Raw genomic sequence first — 15,842 nt, 5'->3', positions numbered from 1 at the left:
AGCAGGGAGAGATACACCCTCTTCGGGCTTCCTTGGTTTATTTGGCGAGATGATATTTGCAATTTGGGATATAATCTCCAAAAAGAAGAATATCTCCCTTACTGAGTCTAAGGGAGAGTGTCTCCCCTAGTATCCTGTCTCTAGCGACGCAGTCACCGCATATGCATCTAAGCATGTCTGGCGTGGGGTTTATAATAGATCTTAAGATTGGGATTTTTACAATATTGTTTGTGTGTTAGTTGAATTGCAATGTTAGTAATATTGGTTTATGCGTCATAAAATTGTGTATAGTTTGGAGTTATAATTATGTAGCTTGGTAGGTTTAAGAAAATAGTTAATGATCTGTCTAGCGATATATTATACTTGTTGTGTGGTGGTGTGATGCACGTTGTTGTGATGTGTTGCATTGTCTGAGTCGGATGTTTATGATTAGGAAATATGGGGGTCAGCAAGATTGGATAGGGATTGTCAAGGGCAGTGCCTACGGGTACCTTCTTGTATGCATTTGGATCACGTGTCAGGCATGTGATATATATATAATGATGGGATACATGCCTCCCCGACCTCGTACCTCGAGTTAAGGTCAAGCCTGTGGGGTTTGGCATACAATCGCAAAGGAGATATGATAATGCGTCACGTCGCTAGCGGGAGATATTGATTTGTAAAATTCATTATTGGCTTCAATGAATTCTAGTAAAGGGAGGGGGTTTACGTATATTATCATATCTTGGAATGTATTCATTAAGGTATGGTAAAATGTATTTCTTACACTAAAATATTTCACTTTAAACGTGTATCTATTCTCTTTTCAATGAGAATGTATGAGAATATGTCTGTTACTGTAGTTCGGGATCTCTTTTCGATGTTTAGTTCCGTTTTCACTTAGAATCGGGTAGTAGTTGCACTGGGTATCATAGCTTAATGAATTTAAAACATCTTAAAAATTCAGTATTTGTTAGTTTGTGTGTTAAGTTATTTTAAGAGTATGTTTGTCAGATGTTTATGATTAGGAAATGTGGTTGTCAGCAAGATTACATGGATAGGGATTGTCGAGGACAGTGCCTTCGGGTGCCTTTTTGTATGCATGTGGATCACGTGTCATGCATGTGATATATATAATCGTAGGATACATAAGTAACAAATGAAAAGGTTGACTAATTAATGGACGACTCACAATTTGAGATGGTCAAAAGATAGGGCTAGATGTGTAAGTGACGAAATGAAATAAGCGTAACTGATTTTGCAATCATATTCATTATAAACACACTAATGCACACGTTGCAAAGTCGTCGCAACAAGCCATCTCGTCCCTCCCGTGAACGTAAAACTTCTAGATAGTGTTGGGAATTTATGTAATTCTATTCGCATTTTCCCAATCTATTTACAATAATATATATATATATATATATATATATATATATATATATATATACATATACATATATATATATATATACATATATACATATATATACATATTTAAATATATATATATATATGTATATGTATATATATATATATATATATATATATATATATATACATGTATATATATATATATTTTGCTAGTAACCACTAAGGAAATCGGAAGAAAACAGTAATTCCCAAGCGCTTTCGTGTAATTCACATCTTCAGGGGATTCAGGGGATTCAGGGTATTCCCCTGAAGATGTGAATTACACGAAATCGCTTGGGAATTACTGTTTTCTTCCGATTTCCTTAGTGGTTACCAGCAAAATTTGTGGATCACGTGTTGTTTTTAGTGATCTTTCTGCACATGTAAATATATATATATATATATATATATATATATATATATATATATATATATATATAAAATGGCCAGCATTAATGTATTGTCATCTAAAGAGTCGATTTTATTTGTATACAAAATAACATATCAAGTAGTCGATGAGAGCTCTGCAATATTACGTCGAGGAGAGGTGAGACGACTTCAAAAGATGTCATACTGTTTATGGAGATCATCGGCACAAGAGTTAACACAGGATTTTTGCTCATCAGATCATTTGCAGCAATAGACCCTACTTAACCGTAGACAACGTGAGAGCACTTTCGCACATCATTAGTTCCGTGAAGAATGTTGCCCGAAACAACACAACTTATTGGAATTATATAAAAAAGTGAAGAACTTACGCTAGGAGTCGCGTAGATGAAGCAGAAGCCATCATTTTTGCCCTATGTAATTTAGGGACTGTAATAGGTAATAGTCACAGGTGGAAATTAGAGATAGGTGCGGAATTCTGCGCCACCAACGGACAGAGTATGTGGTATTGTATTAAAACTATGCAGGGAATGTATGTTGGCTAATTTTACATCAAGAATAATACAACATTGAATCTTTACTTATATAATGCAAAAAAACGCAAGTATGCTGTAGATAAAAAGATCTTCTAACCTCCTATCGGCTGCAAATATACAATTATTACTTTATAAACAAATGACGATCACACGGGAGTTCGGAACAGTGTTCGCATCTATTCACATTTGATTTTTTTCCTTACATAACACCAAGACCCAAACAGATGGCAGATAGGGTTGATGAAAGAGTATTGGGATGGTTTGGACAAATGGAAAGAATGAGTGATGAGACATTAGTAAAAGAGGTGTGGAAGGCAGAGGTGGAAGGAGCGAACTTGAGGAGACGACCGAGGGGTGGGGGTCGCCAATTTAGTGAAGCGGCCCTGCTGTGGATGTACTGCCTCTTGCTGTATTACATTTGACCCTTCTGGGCAGTTGTCGGATGTAGGGATGACCCGTCATCCATGAAGAGGTGCGATAGGGCTGGGGGTGGAAAGGGTGGTTGAGGGGAGTGAAATGAGTGGGAATAGGTACGTGCCTTTGGCTTGGCTACCTCCCTTATAAGGGGGAAAAGCTCTTGGTATATAATTTATTATACATAACACCAAACTATGACTTTTAACTCTGATGTTTATATTGCTTTATCTTCTCCAGATATTTGAATCACCAAACGGGGAACACCCTCTTTGACCAAAATTGAATTTCATTGTCAGTGATTGTCTGGTGTAAAATGACCATGATGTTATATGTACATGAAATTCAACAAGTCACATTACATACATATATGCAATGTGCAAGGAGTGGTCATATTCCTTTTTCTGGACTCCAAATTTCAACAGAATATTCGATTATTTTTTAGCAATATTCTGATTTGGCACATTTATGAATTCTGTAGTAAGTATTTACTTTATAGCATCATGTATTTTATCTTAAAGAATACATATATTAGTGACAGACTTATGTTTGCATGATAAAAATGTGTGTACCAATGTATGATATTCAATATGTAAATATATTCCTTGTTGTTTGGTACATTTATGTATTTTGTAGATAGTATAAAGTGTTTTCTTTAAAAGATACATATATGGTTTGGCAATAAACTTATATTTTTATATCATAGGATGGATGTAATAAAAATTGAACGTCACGGGAAAAAATATACACAGCATTTGGACTGCAACACCTAATTTCGTAATTTTCTGCTAGCTCTCATTTTATCATTATACCATCACACTATGGTTGCGCTATACGTACAACAATGGCGCACGCAATGGGAAAACTAACCCCCCCCCCTCCGACTATAGATCCAGATGGCTTATATCACAATAGTACAGAGATGTTTCAAAGTTCTGCTTCAGCCTACGTACCAAAAGCTCTTACACATATATCCCCGCCACGCAAAAGCCCCTTGCCGGGGACTTTTAGTGTAAATTATGAAATATATTAGTTTAATATCTATCGCCAGAGTGGTGAACAACTAGAGTAAGCTGCCTGGGTCGATCATTGGCTAAGAAAATGTTGATATGTTTGAAAGGAGAATGGAAAACTATTGGATAGGGCAAGAGCAAATATCTAACTATAAGGCATACATGTCCACCTCACGTTGCCAACACAACCCAGTACATCTGGAGGCACAAACCTTTTCCAGAGGGACTTCTATGAGTATGTGTGGGATTTCGACATTTGGTCACGTGACATTTGTTTACAAACGAATTTTACTCATCCACGTGCCACTTATCCTCATTATAATAACAAGTCGGTGGATTTTAACTGTTTCCACAATAATTTACATCCCCTTTTCAGTTCGCAAGCAGCCCCGCAAGGACCAATAGATCTGTTGTTATTTGCATCTCCTTTGTATTCCTTTGTAATTCATAAATCTGTAGTTAGGTTAGTTATGCTGTGTTTTATTTATTGTTATTCACAGGCTTCGACCTCATGTCTGGATACAATACAATCTTTATCAACCGATATCTATTCATCTACATTGCTGTCATTTCATAGTGTAAATAACACATGGGGAACGAAATTCAGAGCCTTTTGTCACATTTCACCTCTGTATGATTAAAAAAGGTGACCAAGATTCTTCAACCAAAGTTCTGCAACCTTAGTGCGTGAAGTACAACGACGATCAAAATAATACCGGAGAATTTCCCTGCGTGATTTCACAACATCCGTTTTCATTAATGTAACTATACAAATGAAATATTATTAGGATGACACATAATTCATATATATATATATATATATATATATATATATATATATATATATATATATATATATATATATATATATATATATATATATATATATACTGGATGTATTTATATGTACATATATATAGTGGATGTATTTATATGTATATGTATATATATATAGTGGATATATTTGTATGTCACCGCTTTGGCCTGCGGCGCTAGGAGCTCGCTTCGCTCGCAGTTTAGCTGGTAAACTAAGATTCTCTTCCCTTGAGCCAGAATATTTGTAATCAGGATTGTCCTTTAATAGCTCACCAAACTTTCGAACTATACGTTGGAAATCATTTATCATAGCTATTCTAGGTTTTAACCTTTTTATCTTTTTGTACAATTTTGGAAATAATTCCATATGTTCATCTTTAAGGCCACGGCACAATATCTTATACGCCCATTCTTCAAAATGTCGGGAAACATATTACCTCGATCAATTCTATTGGCTCGGCCGGGGCTTGGCTGCGCAAACAGCGGCCTACGGCCGCAGCTTTCCGCGCTCAAATCCCTCGTTTTCCCCTTCGGCCTCGGCCTCGGGGCGAAACCTCAATACGGGACCCCCAGCACGAAGAAGAACGCAAAGAAGAACGCAAAGAAGAACGCGAAGAAGAACGCGAGGAAGAAGAACTCGAAGAAGAACACGAAGAAGAACGCGAAGAAGAACACGAAGTAGAATGAGAAGAAGAACGCGAAGAAGAACGCGAAGAAGAACGCAAAGAAGAAGAACGCGAAGAAGAACGCGAAGAAGAAGAACGCGAAGAAGAACGCAAAGAAGAATGTGAAGAAGAACGCGAAGAAGAACGCGAAGAAAAACGCGAAGAAAAACGCGAAGAAGAACGCGAGGAAGAAGAAGAAGAAGAAGAAGAAGAAGAAGAAGAAGAAGAAGAAGAAGAAGAAGAAGAACGCGAAGACAATATCTTATACGCCCATTCTTCAAAATGTCGGGAAACATAGTACCTCGATCAATTCTGTTGGCTCGGCCAAAAACTGACAAAAGTTCCAGCACGAAAAAGAACGCGAAGAAGAACGCGATGAAGAACGCGAGGAAGAAGAACGCGAGAAAGAAGAATGCGAAGAAGAACACGAAGAAGAACGCGAAGAAGAACACGAAGTAGAATGAGAAGAAGAATGCGAAGAAGAACGCGAAGAAGTACGCGAAGAAGAAGAACGCGAGGAAGAAGAACACGAAGAAGAACGCGAAGAAGAACGCGAAGAAGAAAAACGCGAAGAAGAACGCAAAGAAGAATGCGAAGAAGAACGCGAAGAAGAACGCGAAGAAAAACGCGAAGAAGAACGCGAAGAAGAACGCGAGGAAGAAGAAGAAGAAGAAGAAGAAGAAGAAGAAGAAGAACGCGAAGACAATATCTTATACGCCCATTCTTCAAAATGTCGGGAAACATAGTACCTCGATCAATTCTGTTGGTTCGGCCAAAAACTGACAAAAGTTCCAAATTGAGTGAAGTATATTTTTAACTATACATATATATATATATATATATATATATATATATATGTATATATATATAAATATATATATATATATATATATATATATATATGTGTGTGTGTGTGTGTGTGTGTGTGTGTGTGTGTGTGTGTGTGTGTGTGTGTGTATGTGTGTGTGTGTGTGTGTGTGTGCGTTATTTCACAAGACTTCGAAGCCCAAGAAAGAGATTTTGTGTAACCAAATCGTGTCAGGGTCTTTTGTGCAATAACTCATACAAGATCTTTCGGGCCAGTCGCTTTTGTGAAAGGGTTGTTACTATCAGGGTTTTTTGTACCCGTTTAGTATCAGACAATAAGAATTCACAGTCAAGGTTATGAGAACAATCTACATCCTACCTTTCTTGTATTGTACATTATCAGGTAATAAATCAATTTATGGTATATTGTGCGTAGAATATATACATTCTCATATACATGCTAATCCCCAAACAGTACACCTAAACTCTTCAACTCTCTTACAAGATTATAAAACTATTGTATACTATTAAATGATATGAATAAGATACATAGAATACCACTGTATCTCATCATGTATCGTCAAAGTAAACAGGAATGCATAGACGACTGCATAGAAATAAAGGAACAGACATCGTCATTTACAAAAGATTTTATCAATCTGGGGAGAGAGTTGGAATCTTTCTACATATGCTTGGAATTGAAGGATGGGAGGAGAAATGCACACTTCGCTGCTTTCTCCTATACATTTATATGCTTTTTTGTAATTGTTAAAAAAAATACAATCTACAAACAGCACAAAATAAAGAATGGTTGTATGAAAACAACGCCAATAAGATAGCTACACCCAGAATTGGTTGGAAAGAGAATTGTACAACTCCTGTTTTCACTACACATTTTTATGCATTCCTATATTTATCTGAATGAAAAACAAAGGCAATCTACAAAAAGTAAACCCTTGCGAAGAGTAAGTGGCTGGACTAACTACGCCAATAGAATATCTACACCCGGTGTGTTGCTTCACTGATACACCGGCGCCAGTCCCCCTCCACGGTCACCCCTCCGAGGATCAAGCTCCCATGCAGACACCCTCACCATTTCAAACATCTTTCGACAGGTTCGATCAACTTGCACTAGCCATGAATTCACACTTCCCTGATGTCGAGCCCACCCAAACCAGAGGGGACGAGGGGGACGCTCACAAAAAAAAAAAACTCGCCTCAAGGAAGTCGCCGCAAGTGCCGGGGGGCCGTTTGGAATAAGAGGACTGTGGGTAGTGGCGTGAAAGTGATCCGACGCGCCCTCTGACGTATGCTCCCTAATAATAATGGTACGAAATCTTCAGAAATGATCAAAGTGATCGACATTTATCATAATTGTAAAAAAAGAAAAAAAAAAAAAACGTCGAAAAGAACAAACTGTTTGGAAACGGCTTACTGACAAAATTGATGGAATATATAACTGATAAATATTCATACCCAACGGATATGGACCGTGGAACTCAAAGTTATCACCCAAAATCAATCAATCCACTGTTACAATAGGCATCCCCAACTTCATCCACGACTCTTACGACTGTGCTCTACCAATCCCACAAGCTTGTCTGCTGTCTGGTCTGCCTCTCCCAGACTTGCGAACACAATGCCTCATGGTTATTCAGTCACTGTCTTATCTTATTTTCGTCTGGCCATGTCCATGACCTTCAAGCCAAGACCATGATTTAATGTAAAACATGTTCCATGGGTTTGTTCACATGTGAGCCAATACACAACGCACTGCAGAAAAATAACACAATGTAACACATGTTTTGTTTATTTGTATTTTTTCATATTGATAAATGTATTTCGTGTCACTGAATCCAAACATCACATTAGTTTTGACGTAACATCGATATTTCTTTATTTATTCTTGATTTTATATTTTATTGTTATATACGCAACCTTTCTCTACAGTAGTTAATTGATTCAATCTACTTTAGCATTCTAAGGATAATTATACAACATCTAGTATTTTTTTCATAATATGAAGTGTATTTAAGAGCTACAATATTAGTAAGAACAAAATAAACAACACAACTTTGCACTGCAAGCGTTTTGATGACTCTTCTCATGATTAGAAGTGCTTTGACGATCGAGATTTTATAGAATGCATGCTTTCGTCTTTTCTGACTAGTGACCATATATAATCTCCCATCATAGCAATATTCCATCGTCCTTGATATCTTCTTTCCATAGTTGCGATATCCTGATGAAATCTCTCGCCATGCTCCTCACTGACAGCCCCCCAAGTTTTCGGGGAAGAAATCTAGGTGAGAATGCAAGAAATGTATCTTCAAGGACATACGACAACCAAGTTTCCTGAAGTTCTCAATAAGCTTTGCCACTATTTGTTTATAATTAGGGTCCTTGTGATTTCCTAGGAATCCACGAACTACATCACGAAATGAACACCAAGCTTCTCTTTCAACTTTCGTCATCGCTCTTTCCAGTTTCTCCGACTTCAACATTTTGTTTACCTGGGGTCCAACAAATATACCACCCTTGAGCTTAGCCTCAGATAACTTGGGAAACATGAGACAAATTTCTTGGAAAGTTTTGCCTCCAAAATCCAAAGCCTTCACAAACTGTTTAATTAACCCTAGCTTGATATGAAGTGGGGGTAATAAAACTTTTTTCGAATCTACTAGAGGCTGTCTGAGAACATTTAACATTCCTGGCTGCATTTCAACTCTTGGGGGCCAATGAACTTTATTATGATGATCATCATCAGCCCTGCTGTCCCATAAACAAAGAAAACAGGAATACTTTGTGTATCCCCCTTGTAAGCCAAGCAAAAAGGCTAGCATCTTGAAATCACCACAAGCATCCCATTTGAATTCAGCATAATTGATTTTTTCAAGAAGCTGTTTGACATTATGATAGTTTTCTTTCTTCTATACTGAGTGTGCAAGAGGCAAAGATGGGTTTTTATTTCCATTGTGGAGCAATACTGCTTTGAGACTTCGTGTTGAGCTATCTATGAACAGTCGCCATTCTGCAGGATCATGTTCGAGTCCAAGGGCTGTAAACAAACCAGTAACATCCTTACAATAACACATATCATCACTAAAGTCATAGTAAATTTTGAATTCTTCATGTCATTTCCGGTACACAGATGTCCTGCAGTCTTCTCCTAGTAGATTCCATTATTTCATCCTTGATGTAAGAAGCTCAGCTCCTGACCTAGTAAGACATAAGTCTCTGATTAAGTCATCTAGCTCACTCTGACTTGGAAAGTGAGGCTCCGAAGTCGTTCTTGGTGCGAAATCTTCGTCTCCCATTTCATGGCTGCTGCTACCTGCTGACCCTTCAGATGAAATTTCCATTGCATCTTCCATCTGGAAAGAAAGAAATAACTAAATATAGCAACTTCAACAAAGACGAATAGCATTAGTATTCCATATATCTTTAGGAAAGTGATTGTATATTAAGTACTTAATATTGAAGTTAATTAAAAGTAAAGAGAGTATGATAAAAATAAACTTGCATTTTCTGGTGGTTGTGGTACTGGTAAGCTATCATCATGTGGGACAGGTGCTCTAGATGATGGTATGTCTGGATACTGCAGAGCTTGTCTTCCTTTCACTTTCCTGTACTTCGTCACATCAATCATACAAAAGTAGCAGTCGTCGTGATGGTTCTTCGGCTCTCTCCATATTCTAGGAATGGCATAAGGCATTGCCCTTCCTGTACCTCTCAGCCATCCTTCTAGAGTAGATCGGCAGCTTCCACATATCACATGAGGTGCCCATGGCTTGTCCTGGTCACCCATGGGCATTCCGAAATAGAGTCTGTACGCTATCCACACTTTAGCACCTCTCACGATCTTATGTAGTACTTGTTTTTTCCCAATATAATAACCACACACATAGCAAAATGTATCAGGAGAATTTTCACATCCTCTAGTAGCCATCTTAACAGGTAAATAGTTCAGTCATTGATCTGAAAGAGAAAATTATATAAACATTTAGTAGCAGACCACATAACAATTCCAAAATATACATGGTAACATTGAAATTATATGTATTTCTATAACGGTCGATGATACAGAAAAAATAATTGCATATTTGAAATCAGCAGGAAAAATGGATTAATAAACTCTAAAAAAATACAATAAACAAAACTTTTGAAAAAAAAAAAATGTTACGTTGTGTAATTAACTACAGTTTGTATTATCGCATGTCGAACATTTTAATGCAAGGGTGGAATTATTTGCCAACGGGTTTCTTGCCTAATTTTGGAAATTGTACATTAATCTAATTTTTTGACATATTGCCAAAAATCACCATGGCATGTGGAATCTATGGACAATCACGCGGGAATAAATGTAACGTCACTCCAAGGGATCCAAAGGATAAATTGGGGAGAAAGGACTCCCTGAGAAAGACTTCTGTTTTACCCTCCTAACCCTCTAAGATTCTGTCTACGTCACTGCTGCTTTCCTACACCAGGGATTCCATCAACGTTATTGTACAACAAAAACATTAAATATTCAATAATTTCTAGTCATAAATATTATGCAGTCGAAGGCTAGCTTTGTAGTAAGTCAACGACTCGTCGCTCCACCACTACCTGCTAGATTCTAGAACAGGGGTGGGGAACCTTTTTGTGCATGAAGGCCACCTTACAATTCATCGTCCCACATAGAGGCCGTAGTGAACAAATTATTATATTTTTTTCAATTATTTTATCCCTTTTTAGGGAGTGACATCACTGAACACGGTTAACTTTGCTTTCGTCTATGTGTGTGGTGTATATTATAAGTTTCAGGTGTATAATGATTTCAGACTTGAAAAATATTCAAGGTCTTTTAAAAAAGTAATATGTATATCAAAGGCCGCAGAAGACCGCACTTGATGGCCCGGAAGGCCGCAGGTTCCCTACCTCTGTTCTAGAATGTAAAATCACGGTTAGGTTTTTTTATTCATTAGGTTACGGGAGGGTTAAAAAAAAAAAAAAAAAAAAAATCCCATCACATTTACTTACACAAATCTTTTAGGAGGTCATGTTGGCAGGTCGGAATATATATTTTATTTTATTTACTTATTTTTCATTTATCGGCTGAAAGAAACGTGCACAGCGAAGCTATAGCGATAATCCCTTACCACACTCCTGGTCATATGGCCACTTCCCGAAGGTTGAGTGTGGTTGGAATTTTCCGCCAGAATCATCAGAATTTTAAAATTTCCGGCTCTGTGCAGGTATGCGCATTGTCGACCCCACCTCCCCCTCCCTACCCCTCCCTTCTTAGCCGGCTCGCCTGAGTCGTCACTTCTAGTGCGGAAACGGACTGAACGGTACACCCGCTGCCGGTGAGTCTATTTCCTGCTTGTTAATCAACTGATAGTTTCAGCGCTTTCTGCATGGTTGCCGGTTTGTCCCATTCTTCGACCACCCTATTAGTGAACCAGTTGTTGCCTTCTTAAATCTATTTGGTTCAGTTTGTGCCCATTGCTGCGAGTCTGGTGGTGCGGAGGGGGGCGCCCCCGGGGGTCGTCTGGCCTCTCGGCGGCCCCATACCTCCTACGATCAATGGTCCTCTAACGCCTCACGACTTGCATCGTCAGGCCCTAGGCATAGACTTTGACCTTATATGCTCGCAATCCGTCCCCGTCTCTGAGTCGTCCCTGGTAAACAACCCGGGTCCTCTCGGAGGACAGGGGGACGTGTCTTATGGTACGGAGGGTGACGCCCCCGAGGGTCATCAGGCCACTCGGCAGCCCCAGGTCCAGACCCATGCCGAGACCCAGGCCGAGGCCAAGGACCAGGTCAGGGCACAGGCCGAAGCCGAGGCCCCAGACCCAGGCCGAGGCCCAGGCCCAGGCCCGGGCGCGATTTTTTTTCCCACGAGACTTGCGGATCCCAATTTGAACTCATTTGCATACAGCCAATCAGAACGCACCTGACTCTCATACGTCAGGCATCATACTGCGGGGTCTGGTTGGGTGATGAATAGGGGGAAGAGGGGAAGTGGTCATAGCAGAAATTTAAAACCATTTTTCATGTGCAGAATTATCATATCATTCCCTTTTAGGACTAACTACCTAGGTAATTATGGATAAATGGTTTTTAGTCACTTGGAGAGCGTTCTTTGGATTGTTTATATAAGGCGTTTTTACCAACGCATCAGAATATCAAACGCTAGCTAACGCTTTCAAACATGTTTGCAGTTCTTATCAAACGACTGGGAGAGGCGTTTGAAGATACGGCAGCGAATATGCTCGGAATAGCTAACACGCACTCTGATTGGCTGGAAGGTATTGCCATTCCTATCACATTAAATAATTACAATTCTGAGGCCCTAAGGATTATGATAATTGTTTTATATGAAAAGAAGATCAAAGTAGTAACTTGTTCCTGGCATTAGAATTCCAAAGAATTGTCCATAAGACTTGAAATAAATGGTTGTGTTGTCTTGTGATACCTCAACACAGTTCAGACATATGTCTAGTGAGGGACGTTCGTGTCAGTTCATGTGGTTGTGACTTCGTCTTCCAGTTATGTGAACTTGGTGTAGTTTATGCTATATATCCGTATAATACTTGCTGAAAAATAAGAATTAAAGGATTACCTTATTGCTGTATGCTATTGACATCCGTATTAAAGCAAATATATCGGAGAAATGATATTTGTTTTGAAATGCTGCTGAGAGAACACGAACACTGCGTACATCATGGACGACTGCTGTAACCGCTAAGATTTCATTCCAACCATTTATCCCCAAAATTTCCACCAACATGGAGCGAGAACTGTAAGTAATGAATGAAAAGTATTTTGTTATCTTATATTATTACAGTAAATAGTTTCAGCCTTTTCAAGGACCTTAATTTTAGTGTAGGGCTGTACATTGTTATTTGTACATACATACCACAGATTGTTTCTTCCAAACAGTAAAGCTTGACCATAGGGTAGCCTCTAATTTTTGTATGTTTAGGCCCTTGTGGCATGACTATGTCAGTCTTTAGTATTGTGTTGTGCTTCTAAATATACATGTAGGTCACACATGTATTTTTTCTTCACTGTTTCTTATATCCTGTATAATTTTGCACTTGAAATGATATGACTTCCTTACTATAATGAGTGCCTGATTTTTCAGGGAAGGTGAAAGAACTGTGGAATTATGAGGCTACAGAAGCACTCCTGCAACTTGTCAAGGCAAACTACACGCGCCTAAATGACAAGAAAACTACAAAGGCCGTTGTGTGGAAGGACATCACCAGAGTGTTGCAGGAATTGGTAAGTTATTATTTAGGCCATGTGAGTTCATTTTCTTATTGATATTCGCCATAATAATCTGTTAGTAACCACAATTCATTACAGCTGGAGTATCACATTTAATATATATTTTTTTCCTTCAGGGACTAGCAGGCATCCAACTGCATCACATTGAGGTATTAGTTAAATGAAAACTGTTATGATGTATGCATGTCTATTATGTAAGCAGTGCACGTAATATGTTCCTGTCCGGATGTTGCCTACCACCAATGATGCTTTTCTGTATGTGGCATATGCTATGTGTCAGGTCCTTATGTTATAATGGGTAGCCTCTCAGTGTTACCTGCCTTTGATATTGGGAAGCTGGTTGCCAACTGCTTGATTCGTACATGATTTTGTACATGCACGTATGAATACTAATAGCTTTTTAAGTGACAGCATGGGTATGGTAACTGGATTCTGTATTATAATTTTAGTGCTTCATCATTACTTCATTCCATTTTCCTCCTCAAGGTTAAGGTACCATCGTCATGAAGCATCACACTGTAATTCACAGTGTGATCTGCATTCCAAGACTGTAGTGCCCCTGCTCTATGTCTGTGTTTTATATGCTATGAACCTAAAAAATTTCTTCACATATTTTTGGTTTAAAAATGGTTAACCAGACCATTACTTTATGTGCTTCCCAATTAATGACCTCTCTCTGTCAAATGTGTGTTTAGGAATCCTTATGATGAAAAGGTGCATGTATCAATTAATATTGAAAAATATTAATTCCACTTTGACTTTTCCCCCAAATTAGATCACAGGCGTGGAACTGAGACAAGTTGAGGGCAAGTGGCGCAACCTCAAATCAATATTCCATCATTATGAGGACTACAAGAAGGCAAGTGGGAGGGGAAAGAAGACTGAGCCACGATTTTACAATCTCCTGTCTTCAATTCTGAAGAATCATCCCCTGTCCCAGCCAGATCTGTGTGTGTTGGAGGGCACAGAAGTGGGTACTAGGAGTGTGGCAGAAATGGAGGTTGACAACCCTGTGGAAGAAGACCCAGTCACACAAGCCTCATTACTAGACCCTCAGCATGGTGAAGCCTCGCAATGTGCCCCAACTCCTCCTCAAGCATCACCACCAGATCCTCAGCCTGCTCATGCCTCACAAGCCCCACAGCCTGCTCCAGCCACACGTGAGGAGCCACCTGCAGCCCGAGGGAATGTCCCACCCCCAAGAAGAACAAGAACCAGAAGCTTAAGACCCTCTGCAGACAGAAAGGAACTGTTATTGTGCGTGAAATATATGAAAAATACACTGAAAACATCTAGTGATAAACAACAAAACAGTATGGCAGAACTATTTGTCTTGCATTGCAGAATGTGATAGAGAACGCCACGAAATGGACATTGAGATAAAGAGGGAGAGGTTGAATATCCTAAGATTAAAAAGAATTGAATTAGAGTGCAGACAAAACAATGAGTGATTTTGTAATAAAATATAATACCAAATAACTACATGGTGACAAATGACTATAACACAATGTTTTGACTCTCTGAAGTCCTCTTCAGGTGTGATGTGGCACATATAATTGGATGTACTGGTGCTTGCATTGAAATGGTAGAATGGTAGGTTGGAGAGAATGCAGAGGGCAATGGAGGCAGGAAGGGTGTCAGAACCGGTAACTGAAGTCACCCTTGTGGTCTCTGACTTGTCAGAAAGACTTCAGTTACCGGTTCTGACACCCTTCCTGCCTCCATTGCCCTCTGCATTCCCTCCAACCTACCATATGAACACAAGCAAAAGTACATCCAATTATATGTGCCACGTCACACTTGAAGAGGATTTCAGAGTGAGTCAAAACACTTTTACAAAATTTTGGGAGGCACAATCAATAAAAACCATGTACATATGCCTTGCTGTGGATGTGCTGTGTCTTGCGACACTGCTTCTGACCCAGGGCGGTGGGCAGGGTGCAGGGATGACCCGTCATCCAGGAGGTGCTCAGATGAAAGGGAGGGTGGGAGGGGTGTGGAGTGTATTTAGGGATGAAATGGGTGGGAGTGTTTTTATGCCTTTCCCTTTTTGGCTACCTCCCTTGGAAGGGGGAAAAAGCCTTGGTATATGTATGTATGTACATATATGTGAATTTTGTATATTTTTGTAACATGTAAAGAAATGTAAAAAAAACAATATATTTTGGCTAATTATTGAAACCCTAAACAGTCATATTCCAGGTTGCTTTTACTTTTTCCTGTCACTCACTGTAGCATTGCCACTATTGCCTGCCTTTTTAGCACACCAGCCTGGTCTCGTGGCAGGGCAGACAACAATGAAGAACTGAAATACTCAACAGCATCATCCACCAGCCCATCCCTCTCGAGGATGTTAATTTCATCAGGCTGAGTTATTGATATGTTGTGAAGAACACAGCATGCTTTTATTATTTTAGGTATCCGAAGAATATCAGCATCTACATGCTTCAATCGTCGAAACCTACCTTTTAAGAAACCAAAAGCATTTTCAATGGTAACTCTTGCTTTGGAGAGTTTAGTATTGCAGAGAA

General features: G+C 39.0%; 1 protein-coding gene across 1 annotated transcript in view; it reads left to right on the top strand.

The window, feature by feature from the left end:
• The window catches only part of LOC143036664 (uncharacterized), a 26,292-nt gene extending 11,347 nt beyond the window's left edge, over positions 1-14,945 (top strand). The window contains exons 2-4 of the mRNA XM_076204221.1: positions 11,778-11,898; positions 13,166-13,305; positions 14,087-14,945. Of these exons, the coding sequence (XP_076060336.1) occupies positions 11,778-11,898; positions 13,166-13,305; positions 14,087-14,662 (837 nt within the window). The 3' untranslated portion in view covers positions 14,663-14,945. The remainder of the gene's footprint in view (positions 1-11,777; positions 11,899-13,165; positions 13,306-14,086) is intronic.
• Positions 14,946-15,842: the final 897 nt, after the last annotated feature.

The sequence above is a fragment of the Oratosquilla oratoria genome, chromosome 21 (assembly GCF_046742065.1).
Source record: "Oratosquilla oratoria isolate Oo_2021 chromosome 21, ASM4674206v1, whole genome shotgun sequence".
Classification (NCBI taxonomy): domain Eukaryota; kingdom Metazoa; phylum Arthropoda; class Malacostraca; order Stomatopoda; family Squillidae; genus Oratosquilla; species Oratosquilla oratoria.
The sequence above is the reverse complement of the archived record's forward strand: the minus strand, read 5'-3'. Positions and strand labels throughout refer to the sequence as shown.